The 25588-nt window shown below is 40.9% G+C and overlaps 1 protein-coding gene and 1 long non-coding RNA gene across 4 annotated transcripts in view; one reads left to right on the forward strand and one right to left on the reverse strand.

The window, feature by feature from the left end:
• Positions 1-25588, forward strand: part of NAALADL2 (N-acetylated alpha-linked acidic dipeptidase like 2) — an 847134-nt gene that overhangs the window by 611837 nt on the left and 209709 nt on the right. For all 3 annotated transcript variants that reach the window (XM_061637347.1, XM_061637348.1, XM_061637349.1), the window contains exon 10: positions 15490-15636. In XM_061637347.1, coding sequence (XP_061493331.1) covers positions 15490-15636 — 147 coding nt within the window. The remainder of the gene's footprint in view (positions 1-15489; positions 15637-25588) is intronic.
• On the reverse strand, positions 7546-23750 carry LOC133389512 (uncharacterized). Its single transcript, XR_009764121.1, has 3 exons — positions 23562-23750; positions 13464-13675; positions 7546-8258 (listed from the first exon to the last, which is right to left on the reverse strand). It is a non-coding gene; the product is annotated as an uncharacterized LOC133389512 (long non-coding RNA).

Here is a 25588-nt window from a genome sequence, read left to right on the forward strand (position 1 = left end):
AGAGAAATAGAGCTGGGTATTGCCAGCATACTGCTGACACATTGCCCCTGATGACCTCTTCTAAGGGCTTCATAAAGGACAGGATGCTCCTGAACACATTCTGAGCCTAGGAATTTCTTTTCAGTAATAGAACTTAACTGGCCTCCCAGTCCATTCATGGTTTAAGTGGGAAGTTTTGTTCTTGCTATTGTCAAACAGTTGGCAGTCAGTGCGGAGAGGCTGTGTGGCCATATGTTCCATACCCATCTAGGGACGAATGAACACGTCAGGTTTGGTTTCTCTCAGTTTCTCCTTTTTCCAATCTTAAATTCAGTTCATCCCATTTCTACATCATTTTTTAAAAATCCTCTATTAATAGGGAAATTGCAAGATACGAGTTTTGTGATCATATTGGAGGAGCCATGATTTTAGGAAAATATATTTCTATAGTGTAACCCTGATCAGAGGAACAGACTTTTAATATGAATAGTTATCCCCTAGATGAAATCAAATCAAATATTATCTGAACCTTCTCTTTGTCTATGCTTCAAATTGAAAATATACAGGTGAACCCTGACCTCAACCATATTTAAGCACTGTTATTAAAATAGAAGCTGGTATTAGCACAGCATCAGAAGCATCTTTGCTGTTGATTTTTTTAAAAACAGCAGGCCTCAGTTGTACTAAAGCTAATTCATCTGTATTTGGTGTAGCTGTGCTTTACACCAGTTCTGCGTGTCCTTGACCACTAGCTCCACACCATATTTGTACTGCAAAGTGTGTTCAGGAAATGATATAGCAACATTCCATCAAGAAGGATCTTTTCACTCTTGTTAAAAACAAAAGGCATAGGCTGAGATCCTAAGGTTATTTATTATTATTTATAAAAATATATAACACAATTTCATAAAAAATATCAAAGTGGTTTACAACAATATCACACACATACACACACACACACACACGTAAAAACTAAAATTAAATCACAGGTCATCTTATAGAAGATGTTTTCTTAATTGTATGCATAAGCCTGGTGACACAGAAAAGTTTTCATCAAACATTTGGCGGTTAAAACAGAAGATGCCTGCTGAATCTCTATTAAAATAATGTTCCACAGAAATGATCTGATTAAGTTTATGAAAGTAAAACTTTTCATCTCCTATCCCCTGCAGTCACCTGTGACAACCCACCACAGAAGCAGGGGTGTAGTTGTCCAGGGTTGCAAGGGGTCATAGATCTCTTACTTTTTTGGGAGCAGCGTCCTAGCAGGGTTCCTATGTACAAGCAATCAGCATGAAGGGAAGCATGTTAGCCACTGAGAAGAGTCTCCTCTATTGGCTAACAACATGCTTCCTTGTCCTTTTGTGCTGATTGGAGCCAATCAGAGTGACAGAAGGTGAGTCAGATACTGAAAAGACTCTTCTCAGTGGCTAGTGCATACTTCCTCTTTCATGCTGATTGGTTCCTAGAGTAAGTGAGAAGTGAACTTCATGTCAAAATGCCTTGGTCCCCTAGTCCCACACTTGGCTTCATTTCAGAATTTGTAAAAATCAAAAGGTTTCTGGCAACATTTGACCCCCAGAGAGAGAGAGAGAGAGAGAGATTGGGAGAGGAGGAGCCTATGTGCACAGCAGTTTTAGTTTGGTCCTATGATTCTGTAATTGCAGAAAAGAGAGGGAATACTGGTAGCGTGGCTGTGAGGGGGCATGGTGTGACTATCATAAAGGGACCCTGCACTTCTGAATTTGCCACTACACTAGTGGGCTCCTACTTGGAGGAAGGGTGGGATATAAAAGTAATAAATAAATAAATAATAAAATACACTAATGCCCACAAGTCTTTCTGGAGTATTCATAAGCCCGCTTAACCCTGGGCAGTAGTAGCCAGAGGGGCTGTGTGGGTGAGGCAGCATTGCTCTCCTGGCTTCCCAACACTGCAAGATAGGGGCAGGAGCAAGGCGGGGGGGAGCTCAGTATGATGCTGTGCAGCCAATCTGATGCTCCTGGCTTGACACCCACACCATGAAAAGCTTCTTGTTGCCATGCCCTTCCATCTCTCGGTAACTAGCAGTGGTATGTGGTGTTGGGAAGCAGGGAGAGGGACATAGTGCCGCTGGCACAGCCCCCTGGTCACTAATGGCCATGAGGTACAGGGGAATGCTGGTGCAGGAGGTAATTGCTCAAAGTGGGACTTGGATCTTAAGATAAATTAACTTAAGGAAGATCATAGGAGGAAAGTTGTTCATCTCCTCCTTCTTCCAGCCGCCCTATGCTCTGCATCATGCTTGTGAACAGCATCTTGCTACTGTTGTCCTTGGTAGATTTCAACAAGGCACCCTGTCCCAAAGAATCTTGCATCTCCCATCGGTCTGTATGTGACTTTGTCTGCACACGGAACCAGTGGTTCCATGTGTAGTCATGGCAATCCCCATCCTAAGTTGTGGGGAACCATTGGTCCTCCAGAGGTTGTGAACTACAAGTCCTGTGAGATCCAGCAAGCGTGGCCACTGGTCAAGGATGACAGGTGTGGTACCTCAGCAACATCTGGAGAGCCAAAGGTTCTCCACACCTGCTCTAAGCCACCGTGTGTGTGTTGGCTTTAGGCCCAGGTGCCAAATGAAGTCCTCGACCTCTCTTTAGCACTCAAGTCTCTCTGTAGGTCATGCATCCTCCCCAGACCATACCCCACAAAGTCCCCTTCTCTGGACCCTCCTTGAGTATGTTGCATGTGTCCTTGAACTCTGATAATGTCTCCTCCTTGCCTGGATTGAGGATGGAGAACTCTCACCATGTGTAGTCACTTCAGACTTTTGTGTGGCTGGAATGTAGCCTACTGTACATTGATGAGCCACATCCCTTGATCTACCCCTTTTTTGCTTCTGGTCCTGCTAAGGATGGGATGGTCTGTCAATTTCAGTTCTCTCAGTTTCTCATTTTTTCTGATTTTAAATTTGGTTTTCCACATTTTTGCAGCAATTTGATTTTTTTTAAAAAAAAAAAACCCATGAAGATTCTTCAGCGTTGATATGTGAATTGTACACATTTTTGCAAGCCTGTAATTCATTTTTGTATGTTATTTTCACCAATATATTCATTTCGTGAACGCTTTCCCCACTATATGCATTTTTGTAAACACTGATTGGTTGGAGAACAGCACTGCAAAATTTGGAGGTGTAAATTTGAAAGGATGTCTATGTTTTGGTTTTCATTTTGTTTCAGAAAATGCAAATTTGATAGATCTGGCTTTAAATGTGAACTGAATCGAACCCATGGATAATGTAGCCCCCATAGGGTTGCCCATGAGGATGTGTGGCCCTTGGGCCAAAAAAATGTTCCCCAACCCTGCTGAAGTCCTACCCAAATATCTACCAACTTTGGTGATGAGATACATCACAATGCACCTCTAACACTAGTGCTAAAATCCAGAAAAGTGGTTCCTCCACATCCACTAATTTTCATCTGAATGTACTGTGCTGTTCACTATGTAGGAGTTCACAATGATGTCTCCAATGTCAGATGTGTGTGTGTGTGTGTTTTAAAAAAACACGCTTATTTACTTTTATTATGAAGTATTTGAAAAACGTAGAGACCGGGGATATTGTGTGTGTTAACATTAATCTGTTCTGTTATTAATGCTGTGCCGCTGCAGATGTTATATTCTCCATACCCCTTTGTAGAATGTTTTAATCAAGAATGCCTCCAAGCTGCCTTCAAAAGTAACCCAAGCAGTATTAATATTTGGTTATTTTTAATAGGCTGTGTGCATCATATATAGGTTCGAATTATGATTTGCATAAGATGAAATGAGAACAATATTGCTTTAAAAATAGTATTACTAATAAGTTCTTTTGTCCTAAAGATAAACTTCATTAAAAAAAGAAGAAGCAGTGTTGGGTTATTCTGCTATTGTATTGTAATTTGAAATAAACTTCATCTCTTTCTTTCTTAGAGGGTAAGGTGGGCTTAATGGCAGAGCTTGGAAAAGTTACTTTTTTTAAACTACAATTCCCATCAGCCCCAGCCAGCTTGGCCACTGGATTGTGCTGATGGGAGTTGTAGTTCAAAAAAAGTAACGTTTCCAAGCTCTGCTTAATGGCTATATTTCTGATGGAGTTCAGTAAAGTAGGCTTGTTGCAGTGTAAGCGTTTCATATCAAAAGAGTGTGCAAATCTATGGTTGTGGGGGATAGCATTTTCTGAGAATTTTTTTGTAGAGTATAACCCTCCTAGGCAATTTTTAGAACATTTAAAAACAGCAGTTCTCCCTAACTGAGTTTTCAGCATTTGATTCCTCAACCCATGACAAAAGGCAGTTGCATTAGCCCAGTTCAGATGCTAGATATGTCCCACACAGTAGCCTGTTGGAGGCCAATGGCAAACTAGTGACCTGGCAGGAACTGCATGGGGATGATGATTATATGTACTATAGCAGGAGTAGCCCAGGGTCTGAAACTGGAGCCATAAGCCTCTCTGTCCAGCCCTTTGGACTCTCCACTAGGCCATTCTCCCTCTCTCTAGGCCCTTCACTTGCCCTGCTCCATGCCCTCCTCAAGTGCCCTGAACTGTGATAATGCCTATCACTTGCCTGCATGCAAGGATCTCTGACTTTTTCTGGCAGGCAGTAGTGGACAGTGTGGTGGGGCAACAGTGCTCACCTAACAGCTGAGTCACTGCTGCTGCTTACTGGAAAGGAGAGGGATGAGGTGGTGGGGAGGTCATGCAGTGCAAATGCATTGGTGAAGCCAATCCAGCATTCCTGCCAGTGTGTTTCCACCAAACTGACTTTCTTCCATCACATCCCTCCCCATCCCCTCCCCAGTAAGCATCAGCAACTCAGTTGTTGAGAGATCAGATTAGTGCCACTGCCTCACTGGCTGGAATGTGCAAAGTCACATCTGTTGTCCCACCCACCACTGCCATGTAGCCCCCTTAAGGTTGTCCATGAGAGAATGTGGCCCTCAGGCATGCTTGCACTATAGCATCCATATGGAGATCTAGTAGTGCTGGTGTCGGATGGAGGAATGAAGGAGTGATTAGATTCCCTTCACATTTAAAACCAAATGTATCAAATTTGCACTTTCTGAAACAATATGAGAACTGAAACACAGCCATCCTTTGAAATTCACACTTAGCTGAATTTTGCGATGCAGTTCTCTAACCGAGGAATGTTTACAACAATGCATATATTAGGGGAAATTGTGTGCAAAATGAATATATTGGTGAAAATAACATACAAAAATGCATTATATTAGGATAAACTGCTTGCAAACATTACAAAAATGTATTTATTAGGAGAAATTTGCAATAAATGCTGAAGAATTTTCATGAGGATTTTGTTGTATTAGTGCATATATAAATTCCAGACTTGGAATGGTAGGCTCAAAAACCATTCCATCTGACATGCCAGTCACATGTTCATTAGATGAAGTTAGATTTGTATTGGTAGACCAGAATACATGCTGTGATTCACAAACTTGGAATTGAGCCCAAAATTGATTAGTTTATGTAATCATGCAGCCTTTTGTTTTGTAAAATTCACACCCATTGGGTTAGTTTCTTAGTAATCAAAATCAGTTTCTGAAGGCAAGAGGTTAAAAATAAATAGGTCAAATATAAGAAGAGCTCTGCCAGATCAGACCTGAATTCAATCTAGTTCAGCATCCTGGTGTCACAGTGGCCAGCCAGATACCTATGAAAAGCCTGCAAGCAGGACCTAAGTGCAACAGTGCTCTCTCCACTTGTGATTCCCAGCAACTGATATGCAGAAACATACTGCTTCTGCCAGTGGAGGTAGAACATAGCCATTGTAGCTAGTAGCCATTGATAGCTTTATCCTCCATGAATTTGTCTAATTCTCTTTTAAAGCCATCCAAGTTGGTGGCCATCACTGCCTCTTGTGGGAGCAAATTTCATAGTTTAACTATGTGCCTTATGAAGAAGTACTTTCTTTTGTCTGTCCTGGATCATCCAACATAAAGCTTCTTTGGACGTTCTGTACCACCTTAGCTCCCTTTGAGTGCCTGCTCACTTGAACACTGAATGCACATGCTCAAAATCTCATTTTACATTCTGAGCTGGAGATGAGGTTTTTGGGGAAAATACACTTGACTAATCCATACATTACAAACTGACCAAATCCATATCCCAAACCTGTTTGATCATGAAGTTCCACAAAATCAGCAATTGTTACTATTGTATTGCTAAATGTTTAGTGTCATTGGTATTTTTGGACCTCTCTCCTGTTAGCTCCCATTCTGCAAGGCATCAAAGCCACTGCTACAATCAATGCAGACCTTAGCCAAATTGCACGGGGATCCAGTAGGATGCCATATCCCTGCTTAGAAAAGCACAGTCCACTGGGGGGGGGCAGTCACAAGCATGCCATTTTTTAGATGGTTTAACAGATGGCTTGCTTGTCTCAACAGCTTTTCCCATATGCATGTGAAACAGATGCTAAGACAGCCTGGTGTTGAGGTAGATTAACCCCATTTCCACTCTAGAGTTGGTGGGGAGTATTCTGTTCCTCCATGCCCACTGAGAAACACAGAGGCCATCTGTTAATATTTTAGCACTCTAGGGAATTTAAAGGAGCTCCTTGGAAGCTGCTTGCAAAAGAACATCTGAAGTTACAGGATAGGCACATTCAAACATGTCTGCTATTCCAGAATCTCTGTATGTGTGAGAGAGTGAAAATGAAAAAGGGATTGACAGTGTATAGGCAAGGCAGAAATAGAGAGGGACATCTTTTCTTTTTAATTGCATCAGTTCAGGAATAGATTCAGCAAAATCAGCTTCTCAGGCCATGTCACAGGAAAAGGCTGTAGCTCAGTGGCAGGCAAAACAACAGCTTTGCATGTAGAAGGTCCCAAATTCAATCCCTGGCATCTCTAGGTGGCGCTGGGAAGGACCCATCTGAAGTCCTGGTGTCAGAGTAGACTATACTTTGTCATATGGACCAGTATAAGGTAGCTTCCTGTGTTCCTGTGGATGAACGGCCGAAGCACTGTCAGAATTGCGAGCGAAAGGAGCTATATTCAGGCCAGATGCAGTGACTAAATGCTGCCCAGAAAGTTCAAGATGAAAGCATATAATAGGTAAACACTGAGAGGCAGGAAAGTTTAATGAGCAAGGAAGCTCACCAAAGTTGCTGACAAGTTTTCAGGGTTAAACTGTGGCCTGATGCTGCAGAATATAGTCAAGTGTGCTGTAGGGACCAGAATGCTGGACTTCGGGTGTACATTTTTTAGAGCAGGAAAAGTTCTCACAGCGTTCCATTCCAAAGTAGCTACTTTCTTCCCAGGATTTTGAACTGAGTGGGTGGGAACTGTTCCACATGTTTCAAGCAGAAGATAACTTCGCATGGTGCTGATTGGCTAGCCTACATGTGTCAACAACAAATCTTGTTCCCCCTAATCACCAAAGTGTTTCAATAGTTATGTGGTGCTTGCCTAGTCAGCTGTGGTGAGTAAATATTCTTCCCAGGTGACCATTGTGTCTCCCTCCCCAGTGCAACTGTATGTGATCAAAATAATCCGAGGGGGGGATTAGTTGAAGAACCAGAAAAATACCAATTTTTAAATAAAATGTATAGTTTATTATTTATTTATTAAATTTATATCCTGCCCAACCTCCTAGAAGGATCCCAGGGATTTTCCTCATTATTACAATAGTCCCTTATTCCTTCCTCCACCTCTTTCCCATCTCCCTTACTTCCCTTTGTCCTGATGCCCTTTTCTTTTTCTTTATATACATTTTCATTTTTGATGTTCAGTTGTTTAATGTGTTATGCAGTGTCCAGGTTCATATGCTCAGCTAAGGGTTCAGATAAATTTGTGTCATTGTTCTGCTGGGGTCCCAGATCAATAACTGTTGAGTTGAAGTTTCCACCCGTGCACTGCATGTGTGTTCCACTTCTTCAAGTTGTAGGTTTTACTCAGTGAAGAATTCCAAAAATGCACTCCAAATCTCTTGGAAGTTTCCATTTTTGTATGGTTTACAGAGCAGTCTTTTCTCGCGAACTGCTAGCTGCAAAAGGTCTTGTATCCAGTTTTCTGTGCTTGATGTTGTCCAGGCTTTCCAATGTTGAAGGATAATTCATTTTGCTGTTAGAATGGCTCAGTGAAACCATCCTTCCCATCCTTTTCATAGCCCCCACCTGGCAGGAACGTAGCCAATTATGGTGTTGGTGTCTCCTGTTGTCCAGAACCCAGTTGATTCTAGTCTGTACTTCCTTCCAGAAGGGTTTGATTACTGGACAGTTCCATAGTAGGTGAGTTAGATCCTTTTAAACAAAGCAAAATAAATACAAAACGTGAACATGAACTTCAGTCAAGTGAATGCAACTGGTATTTGTTCACATTGTTGTTTTTAAGTCTGCAAATTATATATTTTTGATACATGCCCTTTTTTTACAAGCATCACCTTTTTGATGTTTTCTTTATGTTTAAATGAGCATGCATAAATAATTGTGGAAGTAACATAGTTTATGTAAGTTATGTTAAATACAAGGCAGTGAAATGCATAATGTTGTATTTGGCAGAAATTAAACTGTAGCAGAATGGCAACAGTGCTGATTAGGGCAAATACAGGTCAGAACAGAAATCACTGTCTTCCACATCCCCACCTCCAACCCAGGTGGAAGGAGGGATGGAGGGAATATGCAGAGCTTGGAAAAGTTACTTTTTTGAACTACAACTCCCATCAGCCCAATCCAGTGCCCATGCTGGCTGGGGCTGATGGGAGTTATAGTTCAAAAAAGTAACTTTTCCAAGCTCTGGATATGTTGCATGTAACAGCAAATTCCTTCCAGTTCAAGACTTGATTAGGCAAGCCAGAGAAGGATGTAAGGTGCCTTCTGCCTTAACCAGTTCCTGCACAGCTCACAATCACACATGTGGCAGCAGCTGCTTCTCTAGCCCCCATCTGAAGGTACTGGTTCTCACAAATGGTGCCATCTAATGCAGAGCTGGGGAACTTGTGACCCTTCAAATGTTGCTGGACGACATCAGCCATCATCCTGGAGCATTGATCTTGCTGGCTGGGGTCGGAGACAGTATGCTTCCAAATACCAGTTGCTGGAAACCACAGGAGGGGAGAGTGTGCTCAGTTCCCCAGCCCTGATCTAATGAATATTGCATTGAATACTGCATAGAGTCTTGATGTGCTCCTTTGTGGGGATCTTCATATGACTATCAGAATTGTTAAAGGTCTTTCCCAGATGACCTGATAACACTGCTTTATTAGTGTATACTTGTTTTCCCTAACCTGGTGCTCTCCTGCAGTTTTGGATCACAACTCCAAATGGCTGTACTGGCAGGGGCTGATGGGAATTGGATCCCAAACCATCTGGCGGGCACCAGGTTGGGAAAAACGGATGTCTATGAACAGTATACTCCCCAGTACTGCCTCCTCTCCAGTGTTTGAAATGAGTATTGCTCCTTCTAGTTGGTTTTTCCTCTGAGTTTTGGATTTGTTCGTTGCTTCTGTGTAAATGTACTTAGCATTAAAGTGTCAGACTTCTTCTATAACCAAAGTTAAATAGTATTTCTCAGGGCCATTTATATTCTGATACTTAATGCAATAAAAGTTGGACTAAGCAGTTAAGCATCGAGATACGAGTACTATTGATCTTGAACGCAAACGTCACAAATACATCAATATTGCTTGCATGAGGGATGATGCTATTTAATAAAAATACTGCTCAGCAATACATAATTACATTATAAAATTTTAAATATCCCTTGTTGGTATTGGAAATTCATTTTCCAGATTATAAAATACTTTATCTTGTTACCTGTAAGCAGTTTTTTTAATCAACCAAAGATGAGAAAAACCCTTGACATCTTTGAGAAAGATTTAATCTTGAGTTTAATCTTGAAAATTACCTCTTCATGTAGTTACACCCCACCTCCTCCTACACTCAAGGCAACCTTTACATATCGCATAAAAATGTGAATGCATGCTAAGATATGGGAGAATCCTCCAAGGTTCCATTCCTATTGGATGGTGGGGAATTGTGATCCTTCCATCCCAAATTAGGAAAACACAGGGAACATTCCTGAGCTAATCTGAGGGTTCAGAGGGGTGTTGTCCTGCCCTGTCTTTTCTCTGCTACCACTTCCCTTTCCGCTGCCTCCCCTCCATCCATCAGCTTAGGGGAAGTGATGCTAGGCTCAATGGATTCTGGGAGAAGACGTTCTTTCGGAGCCTCCTGCATTAAAACTGCATTAAAACTGCATTAACGACAAACTCTGCCTCCTTAATGCAGGGCTGGGGAACCTGTGGCCCTCCAGATGTCTGTTAGACTCCAACTCCCATCAGATTGACATCAGATTGCTAATCTGCTAAACTGATGGGAGTTGTAGTCCAACCCACGCTGGGCAAGGCTGATGTAACCTCTTACGGAACAACAGTTTGAGGATTAGACTCGGAGCATGCAGCTGAAGTTGACCAGATTGCTGACAAGAAGGGAATTGCAAGTGGTAATATCTAATTGAAATGAACTCCTCCTGCATTACCATTCTCTCTGAATGTATCCTTTAAAAGATGCAGTGTGCAGTGTAGCAAACAGAAATGCCATACGGTGTGCCTGATAAAATCTGGCAGTATTACCATAATCAGAAGGATGAGTAGCAAAAGCTAGAGAAAACTGCTTGAAAACTGAGCTAAATGCACTGGTAAATTAATTAATGTTAACAATCCACCTTCTCCCCTGGAATTTCTCAGCGTGTCTAGAATTTTCACTGGAAAGAATACGCTTGAACAGCTGATGCCAAGTTGTTAACCTGATCCCCAAGTACACACCTTCATTTCTTCAAATTGTCTGCTTGCCGCTATCTCCTGCATCAGGGAAACTCATGCAATTGCTTATATAGGCTGCCCTCCCACCCTCCCACTTTATCAAACCCCAGTGGCCTAATAGATAAGGCACTAGTCTCCTAGGCCAGGGATTGGGGTGTGTGTCAAGATTTATCTTCTGGGATAAGGCATTTTTAGGGGAAAGGCTGTAGCTCAGTGGTAGAACATCTGCAGAAGGCCTCAGCTTCAATCCCTGACAACTCTAGGTGGGGTTGGGAATGCCCCATTTGAAATCCTGGAAAAGCCCCTTTGCCAGTCAGTGTGGATGACGCTGAGCTGGATGGGCTGGTGGTCTGACTTGGGGTAAGGCAACTTTCTATTTTCTCTGTAAATGATCGTATACAAGTTGTGGGGGAATGTATAGTTTGGGGCATAAATTCCAATAGAGGGCAGCAGTAAACTTTAAAAGCCTGTGTTGGATTGTGTTCAGTATGAAACTGCAAAAAAGAAGAAAAGTGGATGTTAAGACCTTTTCTTGTAGTTACTTTCTGCATCACCATTTCATAACCAGATTTACAGGAATATCTGAAGGGGAGAGGAGAGAGAATCTATGTTCTGCAGGAGTGAGGTAAGGACCTACACTTGACAGCATATGAAAGGGTGATGGTGAGATCCAGCTCTGGGTTCCTTGCCAATGCTTAGAAATTGTGTGGCTTTCCATAGTTAGTGAAGGATTGCAACACTTCTAAAAAGTAGTTATTTCTCATTCAGGGAATGCTTAAATGATTTGATATGTAATGATTCCCATTAATCAACAGACAAGCTTTCTCCGCGCTCCGAGTACAAGTTCTGCATGTTTGTATAACAGGATTGAGTGGGTGTCTTTTTTTAATCCACATTTCTAAACTGACACATGGTGTGAAGTTGTTAAATATCTTTCTGAAGTGTTTGAAAACTCAGATTCAAGAAAGCTCAAGAGGGTAAGATAAATTAAGAACCAAAGAGCAAGGGTTTTGGTTAAAGGCAAATCAGCGGCTATCTGATACAGTTCACTGAATTTGACTGCATGCTTTAATGGCAGGTCTGCACAATATGTGACATATCAAGCCAAACACCTCAATGACAAGCAGCATACCAAGGGTTCAGTAAACCTGTGTTCTTTGGATTGCAAAAACAGGGAGACTGTCAAGTGCCTGGCAGGGCACCTCCTTTATTTTTTGGGCAATATTTGACTTGGTAGGCCACACCCTGTGCATGGCTCACCTTAGGTCACTGAGTGCCATCTGGGCTCTGATATCTGCTCAGAACACCAGCCAGGAGAGGTGCATATGGGATGCTCATAGATCACTCCTTTGCTCAACCAACTGGAGGTGAGGTTCGTGTGTCAGCAATGATAGCTGGTTGTGCAGATGCACCAGCTGGGTATGAAAGAAATGCTGGAACCAGAAATGTGAAGACCCAGGAAAAAAATGGGATTGGGGGGGTTCCCAATTTTTCCATATTTTTCCAGGCTTCCACATCTCTAACTGGAACTCTTCCTTAAATGTTCAGATGATATTCATCTTCTACACATGGAGGGGAAGGGCGATTGTGCCCTCTTACCCCACCGTGAGCACCACATATCAAGCCAAAGGTCTGAAAAGGGATGCCAGACTGTTCATGTACAGGTGTATGTACATAGGTGCTATATGCAATTGGAAACCCTGCAGAATTGGAGTTCTCAGTTGTGTGGATCACCTCCCATGTACATCCACATGTAGTCTACACACCTTTTGGCTCTACACATAAAGGTTAGGGCCACTGGATAGAGTCCCACTCCCTCCTTCATACATTTCAGATGGAGGGGGACTTATGAGAGAGAGGTAGAAGTGAATATGTGCAAACGTGTTCCCCCTTCCAGTATTCAGACCAATAAGTGCAAATGTAATGGGATGATCCATCAGCACCTACCCCTCCTTTTAAGCTTTAGTCTATTAAAATAAGAACTAATTTTAAATACATTAGATAATTCAATTTCTGGCTGTTTTGCACTGAGCTATGGTGTACCCCATTTCCCAGCCCTTAAGATCCTGACTACAAAATTTCTGCCTGTAGGCCTCTGCAGACTGCAGAACTATAGGCATCTGCAGGGAATGATCTAGGTTCACTAAGTGCACACAACATGTACACTTAGGAAATGTTATGATTTCACGGTGTCTGCCCAGGGCCAGATCTAGGTTTGCATGGGGCCTCGAAAAGGCCTCCATGTCAGTACTTCCCTCCCATCACTGCCATTGTGGTGAGAGGTCTTTTTCAGATGCAGATTGATATGGAAACAGGATGGGATGGATTTATGAATGAACATTTGCAGAACTGACATAGACTGTTTTGTCAACCTGCGTTGGTAAACCATGCATATGTATTGCATGCAGTGGAAAGGACTTGGTTCCTTTTCTAAACTTAAGTTTTTGCGAAGCATTTTCTTATTCTAGTTTTTCCTCCCAAATACAGGCCAAAACATTTCTGCCAGTGTTTTAGAAATTCCCATGAGATGTGAAAACCTATTTCCCAAAGAGTTGTTCTAAGTAGCTCATTTTCTTTGATAGACACAGAAAGCCTTTAAGCTGTATCACTTCCTTGCTGCTTGTTTCCTTTGACTGCTTTCTTCTTTCTCTTGGGCATTCACACAAGGATCCACGTATCCACTCACCAGGTCACTGGTGGCAACGAGCTTTTCCCATCTGGTGGCTGCCCCTTCTCTGAGTTCTCAATGAATTGCAGAGGACTCAGCAAAAGGCCATTCTCTTGCTTTGCACAGGCTTGGCAGGAGGCAAAATCAATGCAGCGAGGTGAAGCAGGACCCAGCCCCTTCTCTGAGTCTTTCTCGGGCACACACATGAGTTGAAATGGGCAAGTTCAAGTCTGTAACAGGGTTTAGGGAAGGAAAGAAGTGGCATGACAAAGAGAAAATATTAGGAAAATGTTAGGAAAGTGTTGATTGTTATTGAAAGATGTTATTGTTGCTTTTTAAACAATGTTTTATTTAAAATTTTGTAAACTGTATCGTACTTTTCTGGTGTGTATTTTGTATTTGTGTTTATTTTTTGTGAGCCACCTTGAGGGCCTCTTTGGTCACAAGGCAGCGTAGAAATACACTGTAACATACCATAACAACATAACAAAATGTAACGTAACATAATATAACATATTGTTTATGTCCCCCAAGTCCATGGACTTACGGAAGGGACTGGTCCTTTCCCCACTTTCTGCCAGACTTTGCAGAAGGCAGAACCAGCCCCATCCAAAGTGAAACAAGACTGCATACACACTAACCCATTTGTAGCACAAAAATGTAGTTTTTCTCAATCCAGAATTATTTGTGATTTTTCACAACATGCAATCTAGATTGATTCTAGATCTTGCCATCCACAAGGGTGTGTGTGTGGTTACTTGATGCCAAGGATGGGTGAGAAATTCAATTCAGTTCACATATAAAGCTGAATATATCTAATTCACATTTTCTGAAATAATAGGAGAACCGAAACACAGCCATCCTTTGAAATTTGCACTCATCCAAATTTTTCGATGCAGTTCTCCAACCAAACAATGCATTTATTAAGGGAAAGTGTACACAAAATGAATATATTGGTGAAAATAGCATACAAAATTCATTATATTGGGATGAATTGCTTGCAAAATGTGTACGTTAGTCAAAACTGCATACGAATATGAATTTATTAGAAGAAATTTGCGCTAAAATGTTGAATAATTTTCATGTGGGTTTCTTTTTTAAAAAATAACAGATTGATGTAGAAATGTGGAGAAACAATTTTAAGATAAGGAAAATGAGAAACTGAGAGAACCTGAACTGACAGATCATTCTATACCTACTTGATACACATTTGAAAACTCTTCCCTTAGATTATCCACCCCTTTTCCTCTGTGTGCATGCCCAGGTGAATGAAGAAGGAAGTAGTGATTGTGATCTTGGTATATGCCCACTCACAACATCACTGGGCAGGTGTGGATACTTCTCCCATTGCCAGGACTATTATTCCAATGACCCCTCCCAACTTTCCATGTTGAACTTTTAAGACATTTAAATAGCACAATTTCATTCTAAGGAACTACTTCTGTGGTTGCTGGTGGCAGCACGAATTTCTGTTGCACAAAAATGGAAAACTGCACAGGATTTGAATTTATCATTATGTTTTAAAAATATATGTAACCTGGCATTAGCAGAGAAAAAAAAATCTCATAACCTGAATGTCTCTACTGGATTGGAAACCCCCGAGTACTTTTAGGCCTTTTGGTGGTATTTTATTTTTCACACTAGCACATAGCTCCTTGTCTACTCCAATGCACAAAATATGGATGTCTTAGTTGCATTTTATATTATATCATGAATGCTTAGTTGTTACTCGTACATATCTGTGTATTACCTGTGTCTTACTTCTTGGGTCTTTTTAATTTGCATATTTGATGTTGTTTCTTTTGTTATATGTTTTAATAAAAGAAAGTAGTTAATAATAAAACAGTAGCATGCTGTTTTTAATATTTTCATTTGGATTGTAACATTACAATCCAAACATTTTAGCCATGCTGCGGGTTAACATGCTCAGGAAAATATCACCTCTCTAGGATGTTTACAATGTTTGCTGTAGTTTTGATAACCTTAACATAGTTACATGTGTGACTAGTAAAACTAACCTTGGATCTAATTCTGTTTGTTTTAGAGACACAACTTCACCTGTCTCGGGCAAGACAAATGCATGGAATCCAATGTCAGTTCTGTACAAATGCAAGGTGATTCTGATTATTTCATCAACCATCTTGGGGTCCCAGCTCTGCAATTTTCATATCAGGATTCAACAGCATTAGAGGTAATTGCAAATGAAATCACCAGATAGGATCAGCTAATCAGAAAACCAAATCTGGCTTCACTCAGCAAATTTTCCTGTATCAAGTAGATGCCTTGTCAAGAGCTGCTGGCTCATTTATTTGCTACTTTTGAAAGGTGTGGATGTTTCTGTAGAGTATTTGGTCTCATCAGTTTCTCAAACTGCATGCCATGTTCCATTGAAAAGGAAAGTGTGCGCTGTCTCTTGCATTTTTATGCAGACAATCATAACAAGGAAATTGCTGCAGTAGGATTAACATCGCAACATAATTGTAATATTCACAGCAACATGAGATGTGCAAAATGGATTTCTGCTGTTTTACTCTGAAGGGTGGCTTGTGTATTGTCTCTGATATTAAGCGCAACGAATTGCATGTATACAAAGGGATCCCTGCCTGGGAAATAATGCAGGGGTGGGAAAATCGGAGGGTGAGGAGAGAAAGAAGAAGAAAAAACCCTACTATTGCTAGGAAAATTTTTTGCTTCTTGAGTTACATTATTTATTTACCACTACTATTTATTTTACCTCACGGCTAAATTCTAAGGGCCAAACTAAACACAGGATTAGGAGGTCTGAGATTGAATCCCCTGCACGTAAACAAACAAAACAGTTAATAGCAATCATATATGTGTGTGACTTTGGACTGGGGTCACAGCACTGGGAGATAGTGAACCCTTTCATCACCCCTTATACACATTGTTTACCCAATCTTATTCTACTATTTGTCCTCCTGGGGGAGCCATATAATTTCAATACAGGTTTGCTAACAGTCCCAGTCTGAATCATCTGACGTCATCTGTCTGCTCCTCTGCGCCCCCCACCATGGTTGCTATTTACTTTTTTTTAAAAAGGCAAGAACAGTGCCAATCAGGAGCTCCCAATGTCAACATTGGCTAGAACTGAACTGACTTTGGAGTTTAAAAAACAAACAAACATCAAAGTAAATGGTTCAGACACAATTTGCTGTCAAAAATTATGGATGTTGTTGGATGTAGAGTGTTTAGGGGACAATTTGCCAATCCCGATTTAGGATTTTTAAGGTTTGCAAAAAGGATATCCCAAAGTACAATAAATTTTCAAAGTGAAATTTGAAGATGTTTCAATTTTTTATTTTTTCAAAAAACATTCAGATGGTAAAGTGGGTAATTTTTACTCCTGTGATTATTGCTACTATTGCAGCTGAATATTGAGTTTACAAGGTGTGTGTTATTAAAAGTGTAGAATGTAGACAAGACATGATCCCTACATAGAAAACTAATGCCCCTTTTGTGTGCAACCTAACCTAATGAGTATGGTTGCTGCCACATCGAAGTTACTTCCATGCTTGAAAAGGGCCATAACTCAGTGGAAGAGCACATGTTTTGTATGCAAAGGTTTAATCTCTGATACCTCCAGGTAGGGTCAGGGGAAACCCCTGTCTGAAACCCAGAGAGTTACTGCTAGTGTAGTCAGTACTGAGCTAGATGGACCAATGGTGTCACTCAGTATAAAATTTATTGTGTAATTATGGGTTGTATACAATTAAGTTTGACTCATCATAGAAGTAGTGACATTAAAGGACCTATGTTAGTCAAGTCCATCACTTTCTGTGGGTCTGCTTTGAATAGGGATATAAGAAGGCATCATTTGCCATTCTGTTATGTATTAATTGCATGTAGCACTGTTTCTGTTCCTCCGCAGTTTGCTTTCTGCCAAAAACAACTTTATTTGTCTCGCTGTCCACTGTGGCAAAATTACGTAACTTGGTTACATAACATAATTAATCATATTATGCAATAATGTTGTCATTATGTTATTCCATTCCATTCATTTCAGTGAAAAGGAAAAACAATGCAAATAAAAAAAGCAATCAATTATGTATTGTTTGCAGACTGAAAGCAACAGCAAGTGTGAATACCAATTGTATTTACTGGATTGATTTCTGTTCTGGACATGGAATGAATAAGCAAACACCAGCAATTTCCTGTTTCCATTTTTGCTGTAATTTTCTGGTATTCCTAACTCTGAATAGAACTTGGGTGCAACCCAATATCTAACAGCTACTTCCCCGTGTGGTTTTTCAGACAGCATGTTTAGCATCCCACACAAATCCCACAGTAGTCTACTCCTCCCCCGGTATTAGGTGTGGAGGTCACTTAAATTAGTCATGGGGAGGTGGGAGCAGTGCTGCTAGATCCCTTTTTGTGAAGTGAGTGACCCATTCACTGTAATGGCCAGACACATTGCAATGCTCCCGGCACAATGGACATCTGGATGAGGATCCACTCTTATATATATGTGCAGATAAAAGTGGCATACTTTGGAAAGGATGGATTGCAGCTGTGCTAACATGACCATAATTTAAAACTTAGTTTCTGTCATTGCCCTTTGGGAGAAATTGCATTTTGTTTCATGCACATTCATTACCCGCCTAAATGAAAAGCTCAAATTGAATAGCAGGAGCTTTGGAACCCATTGTGTGTTGGCATCTGCACTACTAATTTGCCAATAATTAAATTTCATGAATGCAGAGCAATCTCTGGATTTGCCAAATGGTGGAGTCATTTCTTCCTCCCTATCCCCCCCCCCACTTTATAAGAAATGGTTGTGTTAATTGAAATGTCTGTAGCTGGCATCTTTTATTTTTAGCAAGGAAGCTTTTCATTTTGTAAAAACACTGTTGCACCTATTAGGAAAGCCATTCTGTTTCAGATTAAATACAAGGCAGAGGTTGTCGTAAAAGAAATGGAAAAACAGATGTTCTCTGATTAAGAGTGCAATGTTTATGACATGCTTGTGGTCCAATGCTCATTTCTTCTGTCACTTAACAGCTGCTGTATGTTACTTCTGTTCCAGAACTGTGTATTCACTGATCTGTAGGGCACACGTAAGAATCTGTAGGCTTCAGTGGCATCAAAACATTCACAGAGCTCTTCTTGTTCCAGTCGTCTATTTTTATTGTATTTTAATATATAATATTGTTTAGAATTATAAACTTTCTGCATGACAATAATTCAGGGAAGGTAACAAGGGCATTTCTTTTTTAAAAAAGTAAAATAAAATTCACTAATAGGCAAAAAACCTTGCAGTTTAAGAATGTACCTATAGCCCACAGCTATTTCTATCAAACTTTAAAAAGCAGGGCAATTGGGCAGCTATAGTGAATGCACCAAGGGAGCAGGAGACCTGACCTTGTCTCTGAGATGTTGGACTGCCCTACAAATTGGTCAAAATGCAAACAAAATTTGGGTTGGTCTTTCACAGTCCAGTTGACTTGATGTATACCTTGGAAGAATTTGGTAACATGTGCCTCTGAGCATATGGTGAGTGGTGGCAACACCTGCAATCAGCCCAAATAATAGAAACAAGACATGTGCTGTGCTGATCTTGTTTTAGCAGGGAGGAAGCAACATTATTAAGACAGTTGATATAGTTCAGATAGTCACTTCAAGTATGTTTGATTTCCTTTGCAATTTTAGTGAAGTTTCCTATAGGAAATGATTTTCTTTTGCTTCTGTTTCTGTAAATATGTGAAGTACAGCAACACTTTGCAAAACTTACACTAAAAAAACCTCCAAAAATAACTGTGGAATAATGGCAGAATAGTCTCCAGTGGACATCAGGAGTGCCTCAGTTTGCACAAGATAAAACAGTGGGAGGTGAAATATATTTTAGCAAAATTCTAGGTGTGCTCTATGTTTTTAATTGACTGTGCCCACCTTTCCTTAAATGAAGTGGTTTAAACATAGCAGACTGAAAACATGTATCTTTGGCAGGCTAAGTTTCTTTTTTCCAACAGCTAGAGTCATTTCTGAAGTAGCAACATATTGTAATCAGTCTGGTTTTACATCAAACTGCAGTTTCAGATTCAACTGTTAATGCACCCAAAATAGAAATAGAACATAACCTCCAATTTGAAACACAAAAGGCTGTCTTCATCATCATATGACCACTGACCAATTGTGTTTGCATTTTGACCAATTTGTAGGGCAGTACAATATCTCAGAGAGGAGGTCAGGTCTCCTGCTCCCCTGGTGCATTCTCTGTAGTTGCCCAATTTCCCTGCTTTTTAAAGTTTGATAGAAATATCTGTGGGCTATAGGTACACTTTTAAACGGCAAGGTTTATTGCCTATTAGTGAATTTCTCTGCTTTTTAATCCGGGAGGTAAGAAATGGGATCCTATGCAAGTTGCCAAGAATGGATTGATCATTTGCATGCTAATTGAGTTCAGTGGGATTTACTCCCCTGCAATCATGCTCACGGAAGATGAAACTTGCTTAGGATAGGTAAAACTGACCATGGGGAGGGGGAGGGGATTGGAGGGGGAGGGGGAGAGAAGGGGAAAGAGGGAGGAGAAGGGAGGTTGGGTTTGATCACTTGCATACTTTGAGTTCAGTGGGATTTACTCCCCTACAATCATGCTCACGGAAGATGAAACTTGCTTAGGATAGGTAAAACTGACCATGGTGGAGGAGCAGGGGGAGAGGAGAGAAGAGTGTAAGAGAGAGAGGGGAGCAGAAGGAGGGGGAGGGGAGGGGATTGGATGGGGAGGGGCAAAGGAAGGGGCAGGTTTGATCATTTGCATGCTTATTGAGTTCATTGGTATTTACTCCCATGCAGTCATGCTTAAGATAGGTAAAACTGACCATGGGGAGGGGGAGGGGATTGGAGGGGGAGGGGGAGAGAAGGGGAAAGAGGGAGGAGAAGGGAGGTTGGGTTTGATCACTTGCATACTTTTTGAGTTCATTGGGATTTATTTCTGTGCAATCATGTTTGAAAATGGAAGTGGTCTGCTTTCAAGTCGATCCCAACTTATGGCAACTGTATGAGTACCGTTTTCATGGTAAATGGTATTCAGTGGTGGTATTACCATTGCCTTCCTCTGAGGCTGAGAGACAGTGACTGGCCCAAGGTCACCCAGTGAGCTTCATGACTGTGTGGGGATTCGAACCCTGGTCTACCAGGTCGTAGTCCAGCACTGACCTGGGGAAGGGGCAGGGGGCATAGGAGGAGGGGGATGGGAGGAGATTCGATGGGTGGGTACTGGGCAGAGGGGAAGCCCCTTTCCTTTCCAAAAGAAAACATTGTGAACAATATCTTTGCTTTTGAGCATTTCCCCCAATTTTTTATTCTACAGCAGGCATATGTAGCCTGCCACCCAAATTTAAACCAAAGCTGTCCCTGGTCACATCGACACCAGATCTTTATTTCACTTTGGACAGTCATAGCTTCTCCCAAAGAATTCCTGGAAGTGTAGTTAGTGAAGGGTGCTGAGAGTTATTTGGAGAGGCCTTGTTCCACTCACAGAGCTTCAATCAGAGCAGCTGACTGTTAAACCACTCTGGCCACTGGAGCTCTCTCAGGGGAACAGGAGACTCCTCCCAGCACCCTTCACAAACTACACTTCCCAGGATTCTCTGAGGGAAGCCATGACTGTCTCACGTGAAATCAGAGTCTGGTGTGGGTATGGTCCCCTGATTAGCCAAGCCAAGCAGCTGTGAGTCTGGCTTTAGAACACTGATGGTTCTTGCTGAGCATGTCCGATATTATCATTCAGTTCAATGGAAAATTTATTCAATTAATTAAAAATCTGCCAGGCATTTTTTAAACTTTTAAACTGCAGAAGATGAAGGTCAGAGTGTGGGGCAAGGTCAGTAATAGGATTACAGGTACTCTGTGAGCATGGCTGATTTTTAATGAATTTCAACAGATTATGAGAACTCTCAGAGAAAAAAGTCCAAAAGGGCTCTGGGGTTTTTCCTCTCTTTTTAGACTTTGAACTCTCAATTCTCTCTGACTGTTTTGTGTATCGCCATGAAAATTTACAGGGTTGTTAAGGAAATGTTTTGGAGTTCAGGACTATAATTTCTGTAAGGTTTTGTTTTTAAATGAGCTTATGGGAAGCATCAGAATGGGAAGGAGGGTATTTTCAATTTAACATTGCGGAATGCTGGCTATAGTATGCAGCCACTCTCGTGGCTGAATAATAAAACAAGTAATATTATTTTTTACAATTAAAATTAAAAGAGCAACTGTGTCATTTTGAAATCGCTTGAAAAATACTCTGCTAAAACAAAGCTAATTCTCATTGCACCAACTCTTCTTCAGAGACTGCTGGAAGGGCTTCCATGTGCCAAGGACTCCATGTGGAAATGAAAATGTGTGACATTCACCACATCCATCTCATAGAATGACTCTGTGCCAGCACTGGATATTTCTGGTGACGACGGTTAGGTTTGTCATGAAGACTCTCCATGTGGAGAGTGTAAGTTAGAACAGAGGTTGCTGGATTCCCAGTTCCCATCAGCCCCAGCCAGCACGGCTGATGGCCAAGGATGATGGGAGTTGTAGTCCAGCAACATCACAGGTTCTGCACCGCAGGTTAGGGCAGACTTAAACTGGGGAAATCTATATAAAAATTCATGCTAACCCACAAAGCTTCCTGAGTGACTTTGGGTGAGTCACTGGCTCTCAGCATAAACTATCTCACAGGGCTGTTGCACGGATAAAATAGGGAGCTCATATATGCTGTTCTGAGCTCCACACACAGAGGTGTAGTTGTCCAGTGTCACGGGGGAGGGTGTAGACCTGTTACTTTTTTGGGAGCAGGGTCCCAGCCAGGTCCCTTTGTATGAGTCAATCATCATGAAAAAGGAGTATATTAACCACTGAGAAGAGTCCTTGTCTTTTTGTGCTGATTGGAGCTGATCAGAGTGAAAGGAGGTGAATCAGCCACTGAGAAAACTCTTCTCAGTAGGTAACACACAGCCTCCACTTTTATTGCATAAAGAATTGCCCTTGACTCATCCCTGCAAAAATGAATTAAGGTAACACATCAAATTTAAGTTGCGCAGGATGTAGCACTGCCGTTGATTTTGCTCAGGGAGGGCAGGTGCTATGAGCTTGATCGACTGCAATTACTCATGCCCTCCTGTATAAAACCTCCTCCAAAGTTGCCATTTATATCCATCGATTATATGCATCCAAATTAATTATGAATGAGAATACCTCCACTAATCTTTGGTTTGTAATTATAATTTTAATCCCTTTGTAGTTAATCTTTTAAATATGTTTAACTGGTGCAGTTAAATATCCCCTGTGGCAAGTTTCTATATGGCCACCATACTACAAACAGTAAATTTAGTCCCTCCTCTTAGGGCATCAAGAGCCATGTGGCCCAATTCTGCACAGATCCCCTATTACTTGATGATGGGTAGAGGAGTCAGGCAGAGCTGGGAGGCCACCACAAATTAGACACCTTCTGATCCTGGGCATCATGCAATTGCAGAGGGGCAGCCAATGCCAGGCCACTGCTGGATATTTATGTATTTAACAAGATTTACAGACCAAACAATAACAACAACCACATTTCTAAGTTTCCATACAATATTATAAAAATATGCATTAAAACATACTTTAAAACAAGTAGACAAAAGAAAATGAGCATAATATAGATAAAACCAATAGAGTTAAAGAAAAACAAACATACATAATTAAATTAGATGTCTGCAACAGGGTTGCAAAAAAGGATTTTAGTTGGTAACAAAAGAATGTGCCTGTCCAATGGTAATAGGCAGAGAATTCTAGAAAATAGGTGCTGCCACACTAAAAGATCGATTTCTCGCAAGTGCAGAATGAAAATTATATGGCACTTGTAAAAATGCCACTTCCAAAGATCAAAGTGGTTGAGTGGGCACATATGAGGTAAGGCGATCCTTCATGTAAACTGGTCTCCAGCTGTTGGGGAATTTATATACTAAGAGTAATTCCTTGAATTTGGCTTGGTATTTGAATTTACTTGAATTACCATATGATTACAAGGTCTTCTACACTCCTTTAAGGCAGTCATTTATTTATTTACTATATAACTAATTATTATTAAATTACTAATCACGGAAGGAGTCTAATAGTTTGTCTCTCACTTACCTTCCCTCTCCTTGTTTCCTCCTCTTCCTCTGTTGCTGTGGACCAAATTACGTGTTACACATACTGTATAGTGTGTAGACGGACCTTTGCCTTTTCTTTAATTACAGGCCTGGAGGGCCTGACAGCAGCACACCTCCCCTGATCTAGACAAACAGACACCTCATGTCTATTGGAAGTGGCTCGCTGTGTGGGGTGGAGCCTGTATGCTAGCTTCCCGGCAAGTGGGTATCTCTTGCCAGGAGGGGGAGAGACAAGGCGGCAGGGAGGATGGTGAGGTGCAAACAATCCAGTGCTACTGCCAGAGTGTTTGCATCATACCGATCTCTCCACCACCTCCCCTTCATCCTCTCAGGAAGCAATAGTTAGGAAGCTATTATAGTTGCTGTGCTGTACCTGGTGAGCCACATCTGGTGGCTACAAAGATTTCTTAAAAATACATTTCAATTGGTGTCAATGGGATTTTTTTTCTAATTGTGATAGCCACGTGGGAGCCACTTGTCCAGAATACAACTTGGGAAGGTCATGCACTTCAGTCCTGATAACTGAAAGTGAGATGCTTAATTTTCTCCAGTGGGTGAGAGGGTGGTGACCAAACCAGACTCAAGAGGCTACAATCTGTTTGAAAAATTTTTAAATACATCAGCACAAGACCAGTGAATGCATTCCAATTTATTAAAGATACAGGTGCAATAAAATCCAAGAGAAGTCATTAGTCTTAGGAAAGGAGAAATGTAAACCATTAATTATGGTATGCAAAACTTGCAGTAACTTAAACTGTTATTCAACTCAACTTTCAATAGCAGTCAGGTGCTCTGAACCTGTAAATAATTAAAGGGAAAAAATGCAGTGATGCATTAAACAACATGTAGTTTGGCTCTGTGTTTTCATTCTGTTGGGTGGCTGCTCCTTGTCAATATTTGGGCTTGACTCTCGACATGAAAAGCTTGTGGCGCTAGGTCTGGTGCTGTAAGGGCACCGCCCCAGTCTCTCACCTCTGTTCAGCTACTGCATTTAACCTGAACTATGCAGAATCTGGAGGCAGGAGAAAGCTAAATGCTTAATAACATGTGCAAAGGTATGTAGGCAGGTGGGTGATTTTTTCATAAGTGCAAATTTGCTGGTGGCCATTAGATTCTGATTAGTTTTATTATGCAGTATATTATAGGTCATGTGGACATTTAATCTTGGATATTTTCCACACTGTTTTCAATTATTCATTAACATTTCTTCCTGAAAATGGCTTGGTGGCTCACAGCTTATGCTATATGCTGTCACACATTGTCACAAATTATCCTCAGTAATAATCTGAGGAGGCTAAATGGCTTTTCTTGAGACTATGAGGCCTGTCCTTACATCATTCTAGAACTCATGCACCAATAAGTTTTAAAAGATTTAGGGGGGGGGGGACCCATTATAGAATCTTGGCTGCCCAAAAAACAAGCTTTCTTATCATCCAATTTTCCTTTGTTTTATTCAGTATAAAAAATATACACCCAATAATACAAAATGTATAAAATTTATATCTTTTGTGTAAAATAATACAACATACACACACACATATAAATGTGATTAACCAAACAGAGGTTTTAAATGTGTATTTTTTAAACATATAATTGTTATATGTAAGTGTAAAATGTTGCACTCCTTGACTGTACTATAATCCATTAATAAGGTTAAATCATTTGCTATAAACTATGTCATTCCTTGCCATTCTCTTCCTCTCTCTTTATCTATATCAGGGGGAGAGTACCCTTTTCTCCATCCTTCCTTCAAACTAAGCTTTTACACCATGCTCATTACCATGGCGACTGAGTTTATGGAGCCGCCAGTAAAGAGATTTGTGCATATGAGCTTATTACAAAAATAAAAAAGTGTTCTCTTATCACTTGGCTCCTCTGACTTGTGAAAACAACAATAACAAAGTACTGCATAAGTTGTACATTTTTTTTTTTAGTTAGAGAAAGCTCAGCTAGAAATTTTAGTCTCTTTTGGACTGAATTTTCCCAGCCTCCTGCTAAGACACTGTT

This window comes from Rhineura floridana, chromosome 7, assembly GCF_030035675.1.
Source record: "Rhineura floridana isolate rRhiFlo1 chromosome 7, rRhiFlo1.hap2, whole genome shotgun sequence".
NCBI lineage: Eukaryota > Metazoa > Chordata > Lepidosauria > Squamata > Rhineuridae > Rhineura > Rhineura floridana.